We start from the raw sequence: 23,390 nt of genomic DNA, 5'->3' as shown, positions 1-23,390 counted from the left end.
CACTCGGTCAGACTCTATCACCGCCACTCATTGATCAGGGAACATGAAATGCACCAAGATACCTGTGTGTAGTCGCTTAATTCTTTATGTTGTCTGTTGTATTTATGTGTATTTTTCTGTTGTGTTGTCTTTATATGAGAAACGAGTCCTTGTAATCACAACAAATTTCCGTTAGGAGCAATAAAGCAGTCTTAGTCTTAGTCTTGTTAAATGTTTGTTTTACATGTTTCATATGTTCCGTCAGAGCCGAAGATAATTTACTTCCTATTATAAACCTCCCACAGGACGACGGGGGAAGGGAGTGGCAGGGTTTTGAACCCAGGACAATTATTAAGCCGAACGATAGTTCATCGCGCAAACCGCACGACCAGGCAGCCATCTAGATCTAGAATCTACAATTATTTTAATTGCGAAAAAAAAATCTAGATCTAGTGTAAAAAATCTAGATCTAGTGTAAAAAAAATTAGGTTAGATCTAAATATAGCGTGTATTAATTTTTTTAATATGAGAAACTTGGCGAGTTATAGTAGCATTTTCTTTTAAATAATTTATTCCATATATTATATTAAAAGACGAAACTAAATATATTCTGTTTATTACTGAGCTACATTTTGTTTATTTTCGCAAATATGAAAGTTTTGTTCATATGACCGTAATCAGTTCAACTCCATATGGCATTGTGTTAGGATTGCTTTTGTGACTGTCACGTTATTTCATTTAAAGTCTTCCTTTCTTTTATCTCTCTCTCTTCTATCTCAACTCATTACACTACAGACTATAACATTTCTTGATAATTGTTCAAGTCACACTGGTCAAGGATTTCTCTCTGGTCACGTTTGTCATATTAGATACCAGGACGTTATGTTGACTTAGAGATGTTGTTGTAACCTGAACTGATAAGAAAGTCCCCTGCAGTCTGAGACACTGCTCATCACTTGACCATATAAACAGGACATTGTCTCCCTTGTTGTCACTTGTGCTACGATGGCCTTTTTTGGACATCTCGTCCTTTGTTCGATCCTAGCTACTTTGTCTACTTCAGGTCTGTTGATTTATTTCTTAATATAAGTATAAGGGGGGGGCGTGGTGGTTGAATGGTGAACTATTTTGCTTCCAAAACGAGAGAGTTCATGCTGAAATTACGGTGAAAGCAATAGATTTCAAATTTCTTTTTTTAGGATACTACACAACTTTAATTTGGTAATTGACTTTTATAAAGGAATTAAAGGTAATTAGTCAATGTTGTGGCCACAGTTAACCGTTGGTAATAGAAACAGACGATATTTACATCATCTGCTTTATATGACTTAAAGATCAGATAATATTAAGATATAATTTTTTTTTTTTTTAGTTGTATAATTAACATTTTTTTCAATACATCTTGTAAAAGTATACAAGTACTACAGTTTCAGAGACAAAAATTCCCCCCTCCCCCCAAAAAAAATGTGTTATAAGAAATTAAAACTTTTGACGTTGTTTTTTAGAGGACCCCTAAAGGTGAAAAGACGCTATTAGTTTTGAGTAGCCTTTCCATTCGTCCGTCCGTCTGTCCTTCCGTCCCTTTTTAGATCTCAGAAACTAGACGAGAAAATGAAAATCATACATTATGATATTTAAGATCATTCAAAGTTCTGATGCAACAGCTACCTTATCTTTTCCGAAAGTGAACCATCTATTTTTTTAAAATTATCTATGCAAGCAGATTTTTCAAAAAAAAAAAAAATACACCACTTTAAAAAAACAAATTAAGGGGAGGTAAGATTTTTTTTTTAAAAAAGGTAACAGACTTCTTCATTATTAAATCATGCTTCATTCATAGATTCGCGCATTGGTACAAACAATTTTCATCTAATGTCACAGAGGAATAAGTATCAATGGATCATTTTTTTTAAATATTTTTTTACTGTTAAACTAACTCATGGAATAGAATACTGATTCAAATGTTGTTGTTGCTTTTTTTATAATTTTAAAACGAACTTCGTTTTAGTTGAGAATTAAAAAAAGAAAAAAAAACTTTTATAGCGCGTAGTTTTGACGTATCCTCATTATAGGCCTACACTTGACAACAGTCTAAATTAGACTCAATCAAAGCCAGATGTAGATCTAGATTTAGATTTAAACGTAGTGAACTATTTGGACAAAATTTACATCGATAAATTATTAAGGAAATAGTTTATCTTTAGCAGATTTATTTATTATGTAGACAGTAGTATCATATTAAGAAGTGAAGTTTATGCGAACAGCATAGCAGTGCATTATTATCCAATAGTAGGCCTACTAATCCTGATCATAATATTGGCTTTGTAGTGAGTTTCAGATTAAACGTGATTTTAGATCTAAGCCTAGTCTATTTTTAGATCTAGACCTACTCTAGTTTCTAGCTCTTGATCTAGTCTAAATTCTAGACCTAGTCTAGACTCTAGATCGGGACCTAGTCTAGATTCTAGGTTTATTTAGATATTTAGACTACATCTAGAACTAGTCTAGAAATCTAGATCTAGTCTAGCTCTAGTCTAGATCTATAAATTAGAGTGATTACGATCAGAATTACTAGGCCTACTTGTGGGAAATAGTGCACTATACGCATGGGAAACCAGTAAGTTGTGCGGGGTATTTTTATTATTTATTTTGTATCCCGTCTTCTCCAATATATTAATCGAAATTGTTGTGGAGATGTACGTATCTGGAAGCAGTAGCGTCTCTAGGGGGTGCAAAGGGTGCGATCGCACCGAGTGAAACCATTTTAGGGATGATAACTAAGTTGAAAAAAAATTATCTTGGCAAAAGCAGACACATTAAATAAGATAATTTTATTTAAATCTCTAGATATATGCCAAAACATTCTATTAGAGACAAGTCTAGATGGTAGTTAGAGTTTAAATGACAAAGCACAACGTTATACCATTTCTGTCTTACAGTATAACATAGTAAACCTGTTCAGGTGATCTTAAGTCTGTTTCTAATTTTAACTGAATATCAATATTGTAAAATTTGCAATAACATTTGAATAAATGAAATAAACAGTGGGATTTTATAATAGAATTGACACTCATATTACATTTGAGTAAATATCAATAATAGTAGTTAATCAGCTCACTGTATTTGTTTAAAAACGGAATTAACTAGCAATAGTGTTTATTGGAACATATTTGAAGAAAGTTGATGTGGAGGGCTGACACTATGAGCTACCGCACCAGGTATCATTGACACTGTCTGTGAGGTTTCCATTCTGTTTTTTTTTTGTTTTTTTTTTTTGCTGCCTGGTCGTGCGGTTTGCGCGCTGGACTGTCGTTCAGATTTATCGATGGTCCAGGATTCAAACCCTGCCCGCTCCCATCCCCCGTCGTCATGCGGGAGGTTTGGACTAGGAAGTAATTATCTTCAACTTTGAAGGAACATCCGAAACATGTCAAACATTTTACAAAACGTTTAGGTAATCTGTAAAGACGAAATGTTGTCCTGTTTTGTTTTAAGTGAAAAAAAACAAACGCCAAATGATTTTTTTTATAATTTTATTACTTTAAACGATGAAAACAAGACTGTGGCTTAAATATTCCTGGTCCATTGGTGACTTTGATGGAGGCCGTTTTTGAAATTGTGTGATAACACAAACTGTCTTTGTAATCTTGTTTTTTTTCGAAAGATAGTGTTGAGTCGAAGAAAACTCCAAGATTTCGCACTACATGGACATAAGGAACCTGGCAGTTCGTGATAAAAAGAGAATCTGTGCTTTCAACTTTTGAGACATTGTTCCGAGTGCCAATCTTAATTATTTCTGTCTTGTTTTCGTTCATCTTGAGTTTATTCTCAACCATCCAATCGCTCACACTTGCAACGGTACCACTGATTTTCTCTGCCAGATGCGACAACTCTGAGGGTAACTATGGAATCGTATAACTGTGAGTCATCGGCAAAGAAATGGTATAAGATGCCGGTTGGCCGTATGACACCGCTGAGTGGCTATGTATACATAGTGAACAGTACTGGGCCTAGAACTGATCCTTGGGGTACTCAGTACTTCAAGAGTAAGCTTGAGTACCACTGATTTGCACAATACATTCAAGTTGAAAAAAACAACAACCGTATATTTCTGAATGCTTTTATATTGTGTTTATCCTAATTTGCTACATTGTACAATCGTAACAATTTCTGCCTTTAACACGGAGGTCGACTATGTTTGTATGCTTCTTTTACTGAAACATTTATTAATTTAGGAGAAAAATATGGGATGAAATTACCTCTACTAGCATGCATACGCATTAAAATATCTAAGGATATATAATTTATTTTGTAAGACAGATTTGATTTCTATCAAGTCTTGTAAATTTGAAATTGGAACTATTCAAAAGTGTTATTTAAATTTACTAGATCTAAATAATTATGTAACACTCCAAAATGAAATATAAACAGGCATAGTAATAAAATTTAATTTTAAATAACGGCGAATAATATACTACTTCGAAATAAACCTAATTGTATATTTTTAGATAAAAGAAAGGCCAATTAGTGTGCAAAATTTAAACATTTAAAGAAGTTCTAAACTAAAAGTGCATCAAGTTTGTAATACAAAGATTTAGAAAACTATTTATGTTTGGATATAACGTAATGTTCTTCATTTCGATAATGTAATTTACACTTAGAAACGGAATTTATTTATTGTTTCATAAATATACTTTTACTATTTTTCAGACCTTGTTATTGATGTAAAACCTAACGTGATTTCACCAGAGATAACACCCCAACTTGTGATCAACTGTTCTATAACCAACAATCAAGTTCAACATCTTCGTGTTCTTAAATCTTTAACTCTTTCTCGTTATAATGAAAATACTAAAGAATTTAATGACCTTTTTACATTAAACTCTTCGACACTAGATCTTAAACAACAACTGCAATTAAAATATTCACAAGTCAGTTTTGGAAACCTGTATATAACTTTATCTCTACCTAATCCAACTCAGTTTGATGCTAAAATATACAGATGCAATGCCACTGGAGACAATGCAGACGGGGCGAATATTTCTTTGTTTGCTAAGAAGGCAGTAGAATATGAAACAAACTCGACCGCATTAATTGAAGAGATTCGACATTGTAAGAAAAACGAGAACATTTGTAAATGTTCTTTGAAGAAAGTCGACCATGTTGAAATCACTCAAAGTAAGTTACAACAAATAAAATAGCTACATATATTGGCAACTAATTCAAATCCATTGCGAAATTTTGTTAGACTTATTTCTTCCATCAACTTAAGGATTGTGAGCACTTCTTGTTAGTGGAGTTTCGCGCTCTTGTCAAGGTGTATGCTTTTCTTATTATATATTTTAAAATTCAGACGTTACTCTGAAAAAAGAATATGATTAAGTCCTACGCGTCATGCATCTAGTCATACTGGCTCTGGCAACCCAATATCCGGTATTTAAAACAAAAAAATGCATACTCTGCTATTCTTACCTACTAGAACTTTGATCCTCCAGCGCCGTTCGGGGCATTGAACGGCAAACTGTCTTCATAAAGATCTGTCACTGGCAATGTCTAAGTCTTATCTCTCCTTGTGTCCACTGCTCTGAGGGCTTTCATGAAAGTGTGGTTCCAAGTTATACCATGAAGTCCCTATTGCGTTTTCCTCGTAATGACCTCGATGTAACTGCAACACTTGGTTCGTCCCGCAAACATCATGCCACACTGTCACTACCTCACTAAATGGTTGACTCCTAGTTCGGCATATGATTTTTTTGTTTGAGTCTCGATCTCAGTAACTGACTCCTAAACTCCGTCTTAGCCATTTAGTGTTTTCTCAGTTTTGGCAGATGACATCCATGCTATTAACAGCACTTTATTAATGGAGCCCAATGGCTGGTAGAAATGTGTAACATCTCTTGAATACACTCTTGGAATTTGATGACTTGTTTGCTTTAGATTTTATATCGAAAAGGAAAGTTTTATAGTCAAAATCATCTGTATTAACTAAAAAAATATCTGGAAGGTTTTTTTTTATTCTTTAAAACAAACTAAAAAAAACCCTTAGCTACGCTCATAAAATTTGTGACTGTAGTTTGCTTTAGAATAATATTAAAGAAGTTTTTCTTTTACCCTAAAACTATCATTAGGGAGAATTTAAACTCAAAACCAGCTGAATGGGGTTTTAATCTTAAAGCCCTCTGTAGGGGGTTTCAACTCAAAAAAACCCTGTAGAAGGGGTTTAATATTTTTACTTTGGACAATCAAAGCAATAAAATACTCAGATCGATAGCGATACGACAGAGGTCGCCTCTGAGTTTGTGTGATAACACAAACTCTATTTGTAATCTTATGTTTATTAAAATAATGCAAGAAGAATATTTAGTTGCATAGAGCTTGATATAGTTATAACTACGTCACCAATGGATGTGCGGTGGCTGAGCGGTAAAGCGTTTGGTTTCTGAACAGGGGGTCCCGGGTTCGAATCCTGGTGAAGACTCGGATTTTTATTTCGGGATCCTTGGGCGCCTCTGAGTCCACCCACCTCTAATGAGTACCTGACATTAGTTGGGGAAAAGTAAAGGCGGTTGGTCGTTGTGCTGGCCACATGGCACCCTCGTCAACCGTAGGTCACAGAATCAGATGACCTTTACATCATCTGCCTTATAGACCACAAGGTCTGAAAGGGGAACTTTTTAGGACACCAATGTTATCTTTGTATCTCATAAGGGAGAGAAATTAGTACGGTTTATGAATATAAAACTGGACTATAAAAAAGGTCTGAAAAACTGAGAAAAAAAAAACTCATAACTATGTAGCTATGATAGCTGACAGCTAGGAGTTTGGGATAGTTATATTTCATTATATGCTTTCCAAATTCATTGCTTTGTAAAGAAATAAAACAATGTGAAGAACTAGAACATGTGGTTAAATAATAATTCTATAACATTAGTAACACTGATGCCTCTAAAACGATGTCTAGATCTAAACTTTATGTAGTCTTGTCTATATAGATCCATATATATATATATTAATATATATATTAAGATCCATATATATACAAGAAATGCTTGCTTAAGAATATAGGATTAGAATAGGAAGTTAAAGTCTTACATATGTTATTTCCAGAATCAAGATTTCAATTTTACGCAAGTTCTGAAATTATTCAAGAACTAATTGAGCCTTTGACTTTGAAGTGTTTATTTAAGGTAATTTTCCAATAACATTTTGTTCCATGTTGTCTGATAAATGTTTAGTACATGTTGCATACTGCAACAGCAATACATTACGATAGATGATATTGAGAGAAAGAGGTGAAGAATATATATATTAAGATTACGATATAATAAGTAAGCTAAATATATTCAATATCTGTAAGTGTTGAGTATCATTAACAAACATCTTTCTAGATAATAATAAGTTTAACATTTTGTCTTACTTCTCTTGGCATTATTTGTAAAATATATAATTGTTCTTTTTATGTATTTATAAACAAAACACAGTATTGAATGGCTTTCATTCTTCCACAGACTTTAATTCAAGGTCAGAAGGAAACTTCTACTCTTCAATCGTTGTACATAATTCATGGTAAATAACATTCAAATGTATATGCAATTTTGTTAGGCCTTTGCTTATGGAAAACAAATTCAATTATTTCTGCGAACTATTAAAATGGCGTCTGCCAATTGTTATTTTTTTTACTAGAGCGTTTTTAATAACAAGGATTTACATGCATTTAAATAGATAGATAGATAGATAGATAGATAGATAGATAGATAGATAGATAGATAGATAGATAGATAGATTGATAGATAGATAGATAGATAGATAGATAGATAGATAGATAGATAGATAGATAGATAGATAGATAGATAGATAGATAGATAGATTGATAGATAGATAGATAGATAGATAGATAGATAGATAGATAGATAGATAGATAGATTGATTGATAGATAGATAGATAGATAGATAGATAGATAGATAGATAGATAGATAGATAGATAGATAGATAGATACATACATACATACATACATACATACATACACACATACATACATACATACATACATACATACATACATACATACATACATACATACATACGCATACATACATACATACATACATACATACATACATACATACATACATAGGTGATTTTTCAATAGGAGTTCATCTCAGATCACTGGCAATGTCTGAAGCCTCTGCTTGCTCTGAGGTTCTCCATAAAAGTGTGGCGCAAAGTTATACAAAGACGTCCCTGTTTGCACTTTCCTCGTAATGGCCTCTATGTCATCGCAACTCTTAGTATGCGTAATTCATTTTGTCGGAGAACATGTCCCTTAAACCTTATGCGACGCTCTGTCACAACCTTACTAAGTTGTCGATTCCCCATTCGTCATAAGATTTCCTTGATTGAGACCTGATCTGTATGACTCCTTAAATCCGTCTTAGCCATCTTTGTTGAGCCACAAAGGCCGCTTGTGTTTACGTAATAAATGGAGTTCCTAATATGTCTTCCATTAAAAAACACTAGTTTGTTATTTGTATAAACACATTATTTATTCTACAAGGGGTTCAGACAATGGTTTTAATTAATCTAATAATGGCTTCTTTTTATTTTTTAGCAATCAATCTTGAATTAGAATGTAAAAGATCTGTAGCATGAGTTTTTAACCCAATAACGCGCTATGTTGCAGCAATACAGGACAGAGTAATCAGGACAAAAAATTACGAGAAACATATCCTAAAACTTACTATTGTTGACAAATAACGAAAAGTTGGAAATGTGAGTGAGTCAATTGAACACATAAAGGCAGGATGTTCAGCCTTATCGGAATCTGCCTAACTAGGTCGCCATAACCAAGTTGCAAAGCTAATACACCAGCAAACAATTTGATGGGTAAGGATACTCCTCCATATTACAAATACTCACCACAAGAGATTCTCGAGTCTACTGATCATCTACTGTACTGGGATAGGCCTATTTTGACTGACAAAACGGTACATTTTAATCGCCCTGATCTGCTGCTCATCGATAAAAAAGAAAAAGCGGCTACCATTTTTGACATCGCCGTACCACTATCTCATAATTTTAAAAAAATTAGCTTGAAAAACAACGCAAATTTGGGAACCTTGGCTAGGAGATTAAGCGTTTATAGAAATAATCAAGAACAATATACCCCATTGTTATATCAACCGAGGGGATAATAACAACTGACCTCACAGATACCTTCAAGGCCCTTGGCATTCCTAGGAACATCCTCGTTGCCTGTCAGAGGGCGGTACTGCTGCAGACCTGCCACATCACCAGAAAATTCCTTGGTGGACCCTGATAAAGGGACTACGATGAATTTTGTTTCCTTTTAACGAAACTCGACCCTGGCAGAGCAAGAGAATAAACACTCGTTAGTTTCTAACATAATAATAACCATTATTATTCATAAGGAAATTTGTCTTACAATATGTGCATGGTAAACTTACAAACATTAAATAGAAAAATCTTCCAAGTTATCGTCATTTTTGATGTCCTTGTTTTGCTGAAAGAATCAGTATTTGCATTAAAATGAAATTTATTGTCAAGTTATTTTAACAGATTGTAGTTTGCGAATAAAATGTGCTTGATTTAGTTTTTTTGGACTGATACAACAGGTGAGATTCTTTTCATTCTCATTTAATACTAAAATTAAACATCATTGTGAAAAATATTTCTATAATTTAATTATTTTATATTAGCTATATTATTTAAAGATGTAAATGTGCTACTTGGTGCACAAAGAGTCAACTAGTTTTTAATACATTACCTTCAATAGTAGATACAAGCAGATACACGTGTTTCATTTGGAAACCTTGTTTTATTTTATTATCTGATTATTTGAGTACATTGAGTACAGATAATAGTGAACAAATAGATGCTATCTTACTAGATTTTTCTTGTATCTTATTAGATTTTTCCAAGGCTTTTGACAAAGTTCACCACCATAGTTTGCTTAAAAAATTAAAATATTTCAGCATTAATGGTCCACTGCATCAGTGGATTAAAGATTTTCTGATAGGGAGAGAACAAACTGTAATAATAAATGGCTCTAAATCAACACCGATAACAGTAAACTCAGGAGTACCTCAAGCAACAGTCTTGGGTCAACTACTATTTTTAATTTACATAAATGATTTACCAAATTGCATTAGTTCAGGAACAAAAGTCAGATTATTTGCAGACGATTGCATAATATATTGAACAATAAAAACAACACAAGACACAGATATTTTACAAAGAGAATTAGATGAATTACAGAAATGGGAACCAAATTGGAGCATGTCTTTCCACCCAGAAAAATGTCAGTTATTAAGAGTAACAAAAAAACTAAAACAAATTAATTCCACTTATCTTATTCATGGCAAAACCAGTAACACAGACTAAAAACGCAAAATACCTAGGTGTTATAATAAATGAAAAACTGTCATGGAATCCACATATTGATGAAACTATAAAAAAATCAAACAAAGCATTAGGATTTATTAAAAGAAATTTCTATAAATCAAATAAGAACATAAAACTAAAATGTTATTTAACCTTGGTTAGGCCAATAATAGAACTCAGGAAAACATTAAGAAACTGGAACAAACACAAAATAGAGCAGTGAGATTCATAACAAACGAATATTCACATTTGACTAGAGTAACACCATTAGTAAAATCACTAAATTTAGAAAGCCTTCTGGATAGAAGACTCAAAAGTAAAGTAACAATTATACATAAAACACTGAACCATAATCTTCAAATACAAAAACAAAATTTTATAAAATACTCTGAAAGACACAAAGATAAAGGCACATTCCTCGTCCCATATGCTAGGACAAATTTGTACAAATACTCCTTCTTCCCTAGTGCTATTAGAGCATGGAATGGGTTGCCTGAGCTAGCCAGGAAAACCAGTGACTTGGCAGAATTTAAGTCATTGGTTAATATGCATGACTAAATGCATGACGCGTAGGACGTAATCATCTTCTTTTTTTGAAGTAACGTCTGTATTATATAAGATAAGATAAGATTTAGCTTTAAAATGAATTTAAAAATTGTCTTAGATCATTTCCCTGCACATTGTTGATCTAAAAGATATAGATCTTTTTTTTTTATTTTAGAGAATCTATAATCATATTTTCAAACTATAGGCCTTATAGATCTAATCAATATTTTTACATTTTTTATTTTCAGATCTAATGATTGTCACATGGTTCCCTGTATCCCAAAACCTATGTTTAATGGAAGTGAAATCAATAATTTAGCTTCTAGATGAATATTAAAAGCGTGATATGACAGCGAGCTCTCCAATTGTGTTGAAGATGCAGGCATTATAGATAATGAAGATCACTCGCGTGATATAAAATATTGAATAAAGAACAAAGATAGACATATTTTGACATTAATGATTATTTAATAACTAACTAAAGGAATTATCATCGACATTGTTTTTAAATTTCATATTTCTATTGTAGGTGAATTCAAATGAATCGTTCGCTGATGTAGATGAGCCATCATGGCCTACCTATCGATAAAAGAGATCTTTGGAGAGAGAACACAGACATAAAAATAAAAGAAACAAATGATGGAAGCCTGGTCATGGCATATGTGCTTCGGAGTGCCTTTGCGATGGTGCTAGTTTGAACCAGCCCATCAATATCCTCTGTCGATCTGCTGAAAGTTTGAGCTTGATGGAATAATAATTTTAAAGACACTTCAGAACTAAGCTCATAAAACAGAAAAAGATTTTACACTGAAAATCAAGCAGGCAACTAAGATCTGGATGTAACCACTAAAGTTCCGGGTTCAACGATATTCTCAGTACTTGATGCTAAGTCAGGGTTTATGCAAATAAAGCTTGAAAGAGAATCCTCTTTTCTCTTACTAAACACACCACTAGGCGATATAGTTGGTTGCGGTTAGTATCTGGAACAAAATCAGCGCAACAGATTTATCAGACAATTATGGATGAATTGCTTTAAAATATTGAAGGTACATAGACTACATTCTAGAAGATGGTAGAGATATTGAGCATCATGACCTCATTTTTGAAATAATTCAAAGAGCTACAGAGTATGATCTAAAGCTGAACTATGACAAGAGCGGTTTGCGCGCTGAACTGTCGTTCAGATTTATCAATGGTCTCGGGTTCAAACCCTGCCCGCTCCGATCCCCCGTCGTCCTACGGGAGGTTTGGACTAGGAAGTAAACTATCTTCCAACTCTGAGGGAACATCCGAAATATGTAAACCATTTTACCTTTGTCAGAGAAAGGTTTAGAACCAGATCCAGCAAATATAAAAGCAATTATTGACATGCCAGCCCTTCAAGACAAAGATGGAATTAGATTTCTAGGTTTAACTCAGTATCTAGAAAAATGTTTTTCTAATCTAAGTCAATCAGATGTTTCATACCAAAGCTTATAAAACATGAAGTAGAATTTCAATTATTAAAAAAACAACAGTTTCGAAGAATTGAAACATGACTGTACAAACCCTCCAGTTTTAGCATATAATGATGTCAACAGGAACGTAGAGATAGAATGTGATGCAAGTAAAGATGGACTGGGAGCAGTATTACTCCAGGAAGGTCGTATAATTGCATACGCATCAAGAGATCTAACAGATGCAAAAACAAGATATTTTCAAATTGAGAAGGAAATGCTTTCAATTGTGCATAGTGCATGTGTCACGTAGCAGACTAGCTAATTCTATTCTAACCGGCGGTCTCCTATCAGCTAACCCCGCCTTTGATCTTGTAATTATGGTCAACGATAGTACTGTCAACCAAAGAAGGAAGCGACGTGCTAACAACAGTGACTTAATTGATTTGATGGGCGTGGCTTATAGACGGGAGCAAAAGTTTTGCAGCAGAGACCAGCAGCTGTGTAGAAATTCTCTTTAAGGAAAAAGTGAAATTTTGAGTTGTAGAATCAGCACTATTGTTATACCTATTTTTTTACTACGAGCTTCAACGAAGATATAATTTATGTAATTTTATTTGCATATTGTGCATATTATTCGAGTGATTCCTAGTTCCAGAAATGAAGCTTGTTATTTATTGTTGAATGATTTTAATTGTTTGAATTACTAAACCTAATTTGTATTTGAATCCACGGCATGAAGGTCTTGCTTGAGCGTCTAGTCAATGTTTGAAATATAAATCCTCACTAAATCATATCAAAAGTGCACTGTATGATCCACACAATCCTATAGTAACGTCAAGTCACTTTCACATCTAGCACACAAAAGAAAACAGCCTGTCACTTTCTAGCACTCAAATAAGGTAGCCTTCACACCAACCAAATTTAAATGCTACCTATTTGGTACAGAAATTACAGTATATAATGACCACAAACCTCTGGAACTTTTGTTTATAAAAATTATTTGTCAGCACCAATGAGAATACAGAAGATGCTAATGAGACTTCAATGATATGATCTGAAAGTGTGTTACAGAAATGGCGAAGAAAATTGTATATCTGATATACTTACTAGTGCACATCTTCTAAATGGAAATTTAATGATGATTCAGTGCTTATGATCTCTGTAAGTGATTCGAAATTTAAGACTATATCAGCAAAGGACTTTAAAAACTTGGGAAAGTAGGTATTACTGGTTGGCTAGATACAAGAAGCGAGACTCCAACTGAAGTCAAGCATTATTGGGATTCAAGAGACTAGTTATAAACTTTAGATGGAATTATATAAAAAGGTCTGAGAATGGTCACACAACCAATCTTGCGTTCATACATTCTAAAGCTGATACACAAATCTCACTTAGGAAGGCCGAGGGCACCGGGAGCCTCCGCCATTTTCCTTCGCTATACCAAGCTAACCGTGGGGGAACTCGCCGCGTATGTAACTGTCCCTTGAGGAACAGCGCATGGATGTGTGGCAGGTTTATGGGGACTCTTTTACAACTCCGCTCCGTGCAATGGGTGGACTATCGTCTACCCGTGGTCACCCTCACGGGAGTTTTGTTTTGCTACCCTTATAGCCTAGCCACTTCCTCTAATGACCGTTTCCACACGAGCGCCAAGATGAGGCAGAGTACCGTACTCGCGACCGCTAATTCCTGCCAAGACGCCAGACCTTTAATACAGCATGGTTGGTTTCGATTTGTTTGAACCAATACTAATAGCATCAATAAGATACATCTGGAGGTCAAGAGACTTTTTTAAGAGAGAGAGAGAGAGAGAGCAAGTAATTGTACTTTGTAACACTGTAAAAAAACATTTTTAAAAAGTCTTAATTCTACTAAATCTAGATCTATTGTCATTTCGTTACATTCCAATGGGGTCAAATCAACGATTACGATTATATCAGCGAATCGATATTGCTTTTTATTTAGAGAACAAAACTAACAAGATAAATGCAGAACTATGAACGGGATTCTTTACAAAGGGCTAACTTTTTGTTGCTTGCAGGTTGGGGGATGTGGATAAGTAAAAAAGCTATTAAAATTAACTGATACAAAATGTGACAGCGTCTATGTGACGGGTCTTTTTATATCAAGTCTAAGATTATGTGGGAGAAATGACGATGCGCAAATTAAAAAAAAAACGGGAGTTTCAGAGAGAGAGCGGGGGCGAGAAATTTCATTGTAATAGTTACACTAATTCACTGGTAAAAAGTATCTAAAGTTAATCATTACAACATGGCCCGATTCATTTAAAAAAGTGTGTTTAAGAACGAGAGATTGGGACGCTAAATATCATTGTAAGAGATACAAACATTCACGGGCTATGTTAGGTTGATCGTTACAATGAGTTCCGTTTATTAAAGTGTTCCGGACATATAAGATATATTCTTAACTAACAGACCTGTATTATGTTTTATGAAAAATTAAGGCCTTGAAACAAATCAATGGGTTTAGCCGGCGTGCACTGATAGTAGTAATATATATTAACAAGAATATATATATATATAACAAAGTACTTTTTAACAAAATTAAACTTATATTAGGAGTACTTGTATCAATCATTTGGATCACTCATGTAAATACATTTGCAATAGATCTATACTGAAAATAAAAAAGCATTTATGACTATAATAAAAGGAGAAAAATCTAAATTCGAACTCATGGCTCAAGCCTTATCAGGCTTCTCAAGCCAACACGATAACCACTCTGCTAGTGGAGAGCTTATGAACATGGAAGATTTCTATTGTCTCGTCTTATTTTTCAGGTCTGTGTTTACTAAGACTCAGACGACGACCTATAAATGGGACGATATCAGCTTATACCACCCTTTCAATCAATTACAATTTATTTCCTTTGTTCGAGATAACAAACAAAATAATTTATTACCTATAGTTAATTAACTTATTGGTGATTTTTTTTAGCGATTCTTGTGTTGTCAGGTAGAAGAAATAATTGTGCAAAATTACAGCTTCTTCCGACATTGGGTGTTGGAGAAATAACGTTTTCAAAATTTTTATCAGACAGACAGACAGACAGACAAACAGAGTGAGTTGTTATAAGCTTTGTAAAAATGATTTACATTTTTTTTTACAGAGATCAACGGTGTCATTGCATTTATAAATAAACAACAACCCGTTGTTACACCAATAATAGATGGTCATTTAAAAAATGTGGAAGGTGAAATCTTTGACAACGAATCAAAAGATTCCTATCTTCAAGTCACGTGGAACAATTTGAAACATTCAGAATCTGGAAAATATTTTTGTGAAGCTCATGTCAACTGTTCAGATGGAAGATTTGATAAGCTCATTGACATTGTAACAATAATAGTACGAGGTTCAACACTAGAGGATTTGGTGAAAGTAATACAGAAATTACAAAGACAGGCTGAAGTAGACCAAGAAAGCCTACAAAATAATGAACAAAAAATAAAGGCCATTAAAGAAGATGTGGATACTAACAAACAAAGTATAATAAGTGTTAAAGAGGATTTGAATACTAAACAAGAAAGTATTCTAAGAATTGACAAAGATTTGGATGCTAAGCAACAAGATATTATCAGTCTTAAAGACAATATGAATACTACCGAGAAAGATATTATACGCATTAAGGAAGATGTGTATACTAATCAAGAAAATATTTTGAGCATTACAGAAAATATTGATACGAATAAACACAACATGAGCAGCTTGCTAGAGAATCTGACCATGGTGGTAGCTAATGTTTCGACAGCATTTCTAGAAGTACAAAACCAGATTGACGAAGGTACAGTATTTCCTGTTTTTGTTTGTTTGTTTTTTAATGTTTCGGATGTTCCTTCGGAGTTGAAGATAATTTAAATCTTAGTCAAACCTCACTCAGGACGACGGGGGATGCCAGCGGGCAGGGTATGCGTAACACCTCTTCTGGTGCTTATAAAAGTATCTGCTATATATTAACTAAATAGGTTTTTAGAAAATCATAAGGGCGATTTTAACGCATGCTATTTGAACAGGGAAATTGTCGAATTGTTCACGTAGAACCTAGACTACAGGCTAAACATTGTTTTTTCTCGACTTATATCCAAAGTCAGAAAAGAGAATTATTGATTAATGAATATACATATAAATAAGTAGATATTTATATTTTTTTGAATGCATGTACTTTTGTGTTGTTTTTATTATTTTTTATTTAATCTATAACCTTCGTATTTATACTGTAATTAATTACAATTTTTCTCTTTCTTATGAAACAGTTAATAAATTACCTCAGCGTTACTTTGTGCCACCCACGTCTTGTCGTAACGTCACCAGTCCTAAAGCCCGTGTTATTGTGACATTAGCTTCCGGGTTAAAGGTCATGTGTGACACCAAGACAGACGGTGGTGGATGGATCATCATTCAGAGAAGAATCAACGGAAAAGTAGATTTCTTTAGAGGCTGGAAGGAGTATCGTGACGGCTTTGGAGATTACAACATTGGCGAATTTTATCTGGGAAATGAAAATATTTTTAAGTTAACTTCTGATGGACTATACGATTTAAGAATAGATTTAGAATTTAAAAACAAGACATACTTTGTACAGTACAACGACTTTAATGTATTTAGTGAGACTGATAAATATAAACTGCATATAGTAGGAAAACATTTTGGAAACGCTGGTGATAGTTTATCATATAATAATTTCATGTTCTTTAGTACATTTGATAGAGATAATGACAAAAGAAGTGATATAAACTGTGCGCAATACTATGTAGGTGCCTGGTGGCACAATGGATGTCATTATTCCAATCTTAACGGCAAATGGGGAAGTAAATTGAGAGGTGAGGGCCTGATGTGGTACGCGGTAACTGGATATCATGACGGTGTTTCCTTTAGTGAGATGAAAATAAGAGAAAGAACATAAGAGACATCATGTTTTGATGAGGATCCTACGGTGTAGTGTCGAACAAAACGATACACGTAGTCTTTATTTATAAAGGCATTAATTATTTCTCTTATGGTGTGAACAGCCTAGCATAACTCTTATTATTTTTGTGGAAAAGAAAACAAATTATTGTTACAATTCTATTGCTTGAATAAAGTGGTTTGCATTTTATTGTCCTTTTCTCTTTTTTTTTCTCTTTAAATTGTTAATGTCTTTAAAGATTTAAGATTTAATTTTTAACATTCATTGATAGAAACTTTCTCTTTTTGAAAATTATTCTTTTCACCATCGGGTTATCAAAAAAAAAATGGTGGACAAAACTCTTGAAATTTAGTATAGAAATTTCACTTCGTTGTAATTCTATGGAAAATTAAATACTAGCTAACTAGCCACGTTGATAAAATCTCATTTGACAGTTACAATTTTTCAAAGTATATTTTTAGCAGCCCCCGAAAGAGGAATAGCTGCTATTACTTTCGTGTGCTCTGTATGTCTGTCAGTTCGTCCATCTTTTGAGATCACAGAAACTAGAAAAGTAAATGAAAGTAGAACATCACGATTTTTAACACCACTTAAAGTTTGAATGCTACGGTTCCTTTTTTCATTTTTGAAAGTGAACCAATTAATTTTTAAATTAATTATGCAGGCATATTTTTCATAAAAATACAACATGTTCAAATGAAAAACTTCATAGGAGGTAAACTTTGTAAAAGGTTACCGAGGGACTAAAAAGAAGCGAATGTCATTCCCTTATTTAAAAAAGGTAAAAAGTTGTTCCTGTAAACTAAAGATTATTATCATTCAACATCATTACATGTAAATTACTTGAACAATAATATTTAGCAACATCATAAATCACTAAGATAATGTCCTCACTCCAAACCAACATAACTTTAGTCAAAATAGATCATGTCAAACTCAACATATTGGATTAGTTAATCATTTCTCAACGGATTACATGCATTTTATTAGACTTTTCTATGGCACTTGACCTAGTTCACCACCACAACTAAAAAAACAACTAAAAATATTTGGCATCATGGTTCAATATATCGGTCATATCCTTGTTGATATTTCATCTTTCCCAAAATATAAGACAGTTTATTTAAACTCAAATTAGGTCACGTTCTCACACTTGGAAAAGAAAAAAAATCCTATAGTTGCATGTTGTACAGCTACCGGATGGTACTCTGTATTACCTCTTTACTAATTGTTGTTTTAAATATATATATACTCATATAAATTCGATTTAAATATGGTATGTTGATATATCCCCTACTACATAGCCTCCCGTGTTTGTTACTATTAATAGTGAATAGTTGTAAAATTGGTGTATTTTTATGAAAAAACAATTTTTGCATAAAGGATTTTAAAAATTAGAATTTTCGCTTTCAGAAAAGAAAAAAGTAGCCTTTACATCAGAACTACGAATGGTCTAAAATATTATGATGCAGATTTTCACTATCTTTTCTAGTTTACAAGATCTATACGGGACGGACGACGGACGGACGGACAGACATTCCACACAAAACTAGTAGCGTCTTTTCACCTTTCGGTGGCCGCTAAAAAATGCCACAAAGATTTTTTACGGTCGTAGCGCAGGATGGTGTAAATGACTAATGGTGCTAATGATGTTATTGAATGGAAGGAATGTTAAAAGATAGCGTGACGGAATGTATGTGCGTAAACAAAGGTTCCAATATTACGATAAATTTCTTGATAAGAATACTAAAATGTTCTTCAAAAAGAACATGAGAGTGTCTGTTTATTTTGAAGAATTTTGTGTCTTTATAAGTGGCGCCCAATGAAAAAAAAAACTACGTTTTATAAGTACTAAACTCTAGTCTACTGACAGTCGAGTGATTAGTTCTATTACTAACAAAAATGACTAGATCTCTGAACTAAGTGTGAGCTTCATCTAGAGCTACGTGATGCACTCATTGACTCACCTAGACGTTTTGAAAGTTAACTTCTAATTGTTTAAACAGACAATTGGTTTGAGTTGACTACTCGGCTTAACAGAAAAAATCTGGATTTAAACAGTTGAGTGCTCACTTGCAATGAAGGCAAGATCAAAATACCTTTACATTCAATAATGTCAATAACCCCTCAACTCAAGAAAACATTAAGAAACTGGAACAGACACAAAATAGAGAAGTGAGATTTATAACAAACGAATATTCACATTTGACTAGAGTAACACCTTTAGTAAAATCACTAAATTTAGAGAGCCTTCAGGACAGAAGACTCAAAAGTAAAGTAGCAATTATACATAAAACACTGAACCATAATCTTCAAACACAAAAACAAAATTTAATAAATTACTCAGAAAGACACAAAGATAAAGGTACATTCCTCGTTCCATATGCTAGGACAAATTTGTACAAATACTCCTTCTTCCCTAGTGCTATTAGAGCAGGGAATGGGTAGCCTGAGCTAACCAGGAAAACCAGTGACTTTAATTTAAGTCATTGGTTAATATGTATGACTAAATGCATGACGCAAAGGACGTAATCATCTTCTTTTTTGAAATAGCGTATGTATTATATAAGATAAGATAAGATAATTTAATGGCTTTTGTTTCTGTCGAGTGTATGTTAATATAATCTTTGTCAATTATAAAGAATCCTATCACTAATGAATGAACTAACATGCTCAATGTCCGAAATGCTAGCTAGTCCTAATTCTCAACATTAGCCTTCAACATCCTAAATCTTATGAAAAAGTTCACAATTATTCAGACTACTATGGGTAACAATATGGGTTGTAGACTCTTAAAGGAGAAACAGCCCACACTCTATGGCTCACATGAGGTCAGATAATACCATAAAGAACGTATACACATGGCGGATAAAGTTTAGATAGTGGCTTTGAAGAAAGAAGAGAGGCAATTGTAATTAGAAGGATCAGAACTGACATAAAGAAAACGTCGTAAATATCATCACATGCCCAAGGATCCTTACATTATGTGGTTTAACTGTGGGAGAATGGGACATATTGGTAGACAATGTGGTCAGTTGGTCAGAGGTAAAGATTTATATCACAGTGGTGGTGTGTTTTATAAGAGAGAAGAAATGGAAACAAAAAACTAGTCAACCGGTGGCGTAGCATACGCCACTATTTTGCAGGGCCGGCCTTAGGCCACTGCAGCCTATGCGACCGCAGTGGGCGCGAACTTTCATAGGGCCCGCGCTAATTCAAGGTGTATAAATTATAAAATTAAACCATTTTATAACTTAAATAATTCCCATCTGTCGATTTACCAAGAGCTCCTGGAAATCTTCCGAAGTTGCAAAATATACGAAAAAGTCCTTAAAATATATGGAGTTATATAGAAAATATTGTCTTTTTAAGGTGTCATTCAATATGGAAAACGCCAATCCAAGGCGCGATAAATAAAAACGGCATTATGCATTAGCCCTAAACGTGTAATCTGGCGAAAGAAGCTTGACTTGAGGTCAACAATTCTCAAAGATAGATTGAAACATTTGGTAATTCTTGCTATTGAGCGGGATCTATGTAGGAAACAGAGTTATTATGATATTATGTATGACTTCGTTAGACGCAAGGCTCGTAAAGTAATTCTTTACGTAGTGAATAATGAATAAAATGCATTGACGAATTTATTTTCTAATACAAACTCTTAAATTTGACATATTATCCGCTTCCCTACCCAAACTTGGCCCCGAGAAATCCGTTTAGCATTGGACCTCACAATGGTTAAGTCTGGCCATGATATTTAGTGTTTGTAAATGTTTGTTTGTAAAATGTTTTATATGTTTCGGATGTTCCTTCAGAGTTTACGATAGTTTATTTCATAGTCCAAATCTCCGGCAGGACAAAGAGGCATGGGGGCGGGCAGGGTTTATACCCGGAACTATCGATAAATGCAAAGGACAGTCCAGCGCTCAAACTGCACGACCAGACAGCCATCCGTAGTGACGGGTGAATACTACTTGTTCTCCCCCCTCTTGTTTTATCATGGGGTAACTATCCGCAGAAATAAAAGAGTGATCTTTCATTTACTTCTTCTTGCGTGTCCAGACTCTTAAGCCATGAAAAGAATTATATATATATATATATATATATATATATATAGATAGATAGATAGATAGATAGATAGATAGATAGATAGATAGATAGATAGATAGATAGATAGATAGATAGATAGATAGATAGATAGAGGTAAGGGTAGTAGAATAGAAGGCCAATTTTTGACCAGAAAAATGAGATATATAGAAAGTAGGAAACTGAGAAGGAGCTGTAAAATTATTAAAGTTCTAGACTCTAGAGAGATATGTCGTTACAGAAGGAATACATTGAAAAGTTGCTAATTAGTATGGTAGGGTTAGGGTTAGTCATAGTCATGAGGTGTCATGGTTCTAGATGTAAACGGGTCAAGGGTGTTGAGGTGTCATGGTTCTAGATGGAAAAGGGTCAAGGGTATTGAGGTGTCATGGTTCTAGATGTAAAAGGGTCAAGGGTATTGAGGCGTCATGGTTCTAGATGTAAAAGGGTCAAGGGTATTGAGGTGTCATGGTTATAGATGTAAAAGGGTTAAGGGTATTGAGGTGTCATGGTTCTAGATGTAAAAGGGTCAAGGGTATTGAGGTGTCATGGTTCTAGATGTAAAAGGTTCAAGGTATTGAGGTGTCATGGTTCTAGATGTAAAAGGGTCAAGGGTATTGAGGTGTCATGGTTCTAGATGGAAAAGGGTCAAGGGTATTGAGGTGTCATGGTTCTAGATGTAAAATGGTCAAGGGTATTGAGGTGTCATGGTTCTAGATGTAAAAGTGTCAAGGGTATTGAGGTGTCATGGTTCATTAGTATGGTAGGGTTAGTTCTAGACTCTAGAGAGATATGTCGTTACAGAAGGAATACATTGAGGAGTCGCTAATTAGTATGGTAGGGTTAGGGTTAGTCATAGTCATGAGGTGTCATGGTTCTAGATGTAAACGGGTCAAGGGTGTTGAGGTGTCATGGTTCTAGATGGAAAGGGGTCAAGGGTATTGAGGTGTCATGGTTCTAGATGTAAAAGGGTCAAGGGTATTGAGGCGTCATGGTTCTAGATGTAAAAGGGTCAAGGGTATTGAGGTGTCATGGTTATAGATGTAAAAGGGTTAAGGGTATTGAGGTGTCATGGTTCTAGATGTAAAAGGGTCAAGGGTATTGAGGTGTCATGGTTCTAGATGTAAAAGGTTCAAGGGTATTGAGGTGTCATGGTTCTAGATGTAAAAGGGTCAAGGGTATTGAGGTGTCATGGTTCTATATGGAAAAGGGTCAAGGGTATTGAGGTGTCATGGTTCTAGATGGAAAAGGGTCAAGGGTATTGAGGTGTCATGGTTCATTAGTATGGTAGGGTTAGTTCTAGACTCTAGAGAGATATGTCGTTACAGAAGGAATACATTGAGGAGTTGCCAATTAGTATGGTAGTGTGTTTGTAGTGAAATAATACAATTGGAAGTGATATAGAAAGAATCATTAGGGTTACCATATTGTGAAAATGAATATATAGAATTGTTGAACTACAGAGGGTTAAATAAGTAATCATTAGGTTTAAGTAATGTTTTATTATTACGGGTTAATGTATAGGTCGTATGTGATAGTTCAGATAAAAGGAAATAGTGAAATATGGTAAGGTTACAGTCGTCTAATTACGGATTGAAATTTAAATAATTATCTTAGTTTATGTTTTGCAATTTTTCATTTTAATTGTGATTTGCGAGTTAAGATTATTACTATTTCTAAACAAATATTTTGTAAGTTTATAACGTAATGCATAATTATGAAGGATACTATTGCTTTTATAAAGATAGTTATAATTATTGAGAGCGAAGGAAAATAAAAAAAACATTGAAATATTAATGAAACTGTTAATTATTAATTGCTAAGAAATTATATTTATTGATTGGTCTTTATGTGATTGTCCATATGAGGTAATGAAAATTTATTCAGTTCATGCCATATATCGCTCGAAAGGTTAAAGCGATATATAATGTGGGTTCGATATACTTCAAAGAGTTCAAACATGAAAGGTGTTACGGTCGTATCGCTGCATTGCATGAATAACAAATGATGCGAA

General features: G+C 33.9%; 1 protein-coding gene across 1 annotated transcript; it reads left to right on the top strand.

Annotated features, from left to right (window-relative positions):
• The first annotated feature begins 929 nt into the window (after positions 1-929).
• Positions 930-17,479, top strand: LOC106073925 (angiopoietin-2-like). Its single transcript, XM_056008637.1, has 6 exons — positions 930-1,042; positions 4,690-5,157; positions 7,087-7,166; positions 7,488-7,545; positions 15,497-16,168; positions 16,638-17,479. Exons 1-6 carry the CDS (start codon positions 985-987, stop codon positions 17,285-17,287), a joined length of 1,986 nt encoding a protein of 661 aa, XP_055864612.1. The 5' UTR covers positions 930-984; the 3' UTR covers positions 17,288-17,479.
• Positions 17,480-23,390: the final 5,911 nt, after the last annotated feature.

Source organism: Biomphalaria glabrata, chromosome 13 (assembly GCF_947242115.1).
Source record: "Biomphalaria glabrata chromosome 13, xgBioGlab47.1, whole genome shotgun sequence".
NCBI classification, from domain to species: Eukaryota; Metazoa; Mollusca; class Gastropoda; family Planorbidae; genus Biomphalaria; species Biomphalaria glabrata.
The sequence above is the reverse complement of the archived record's forward strand: the minus strand, read 5'-3'. Positions and strand labels throughout refer to the sequence as shown.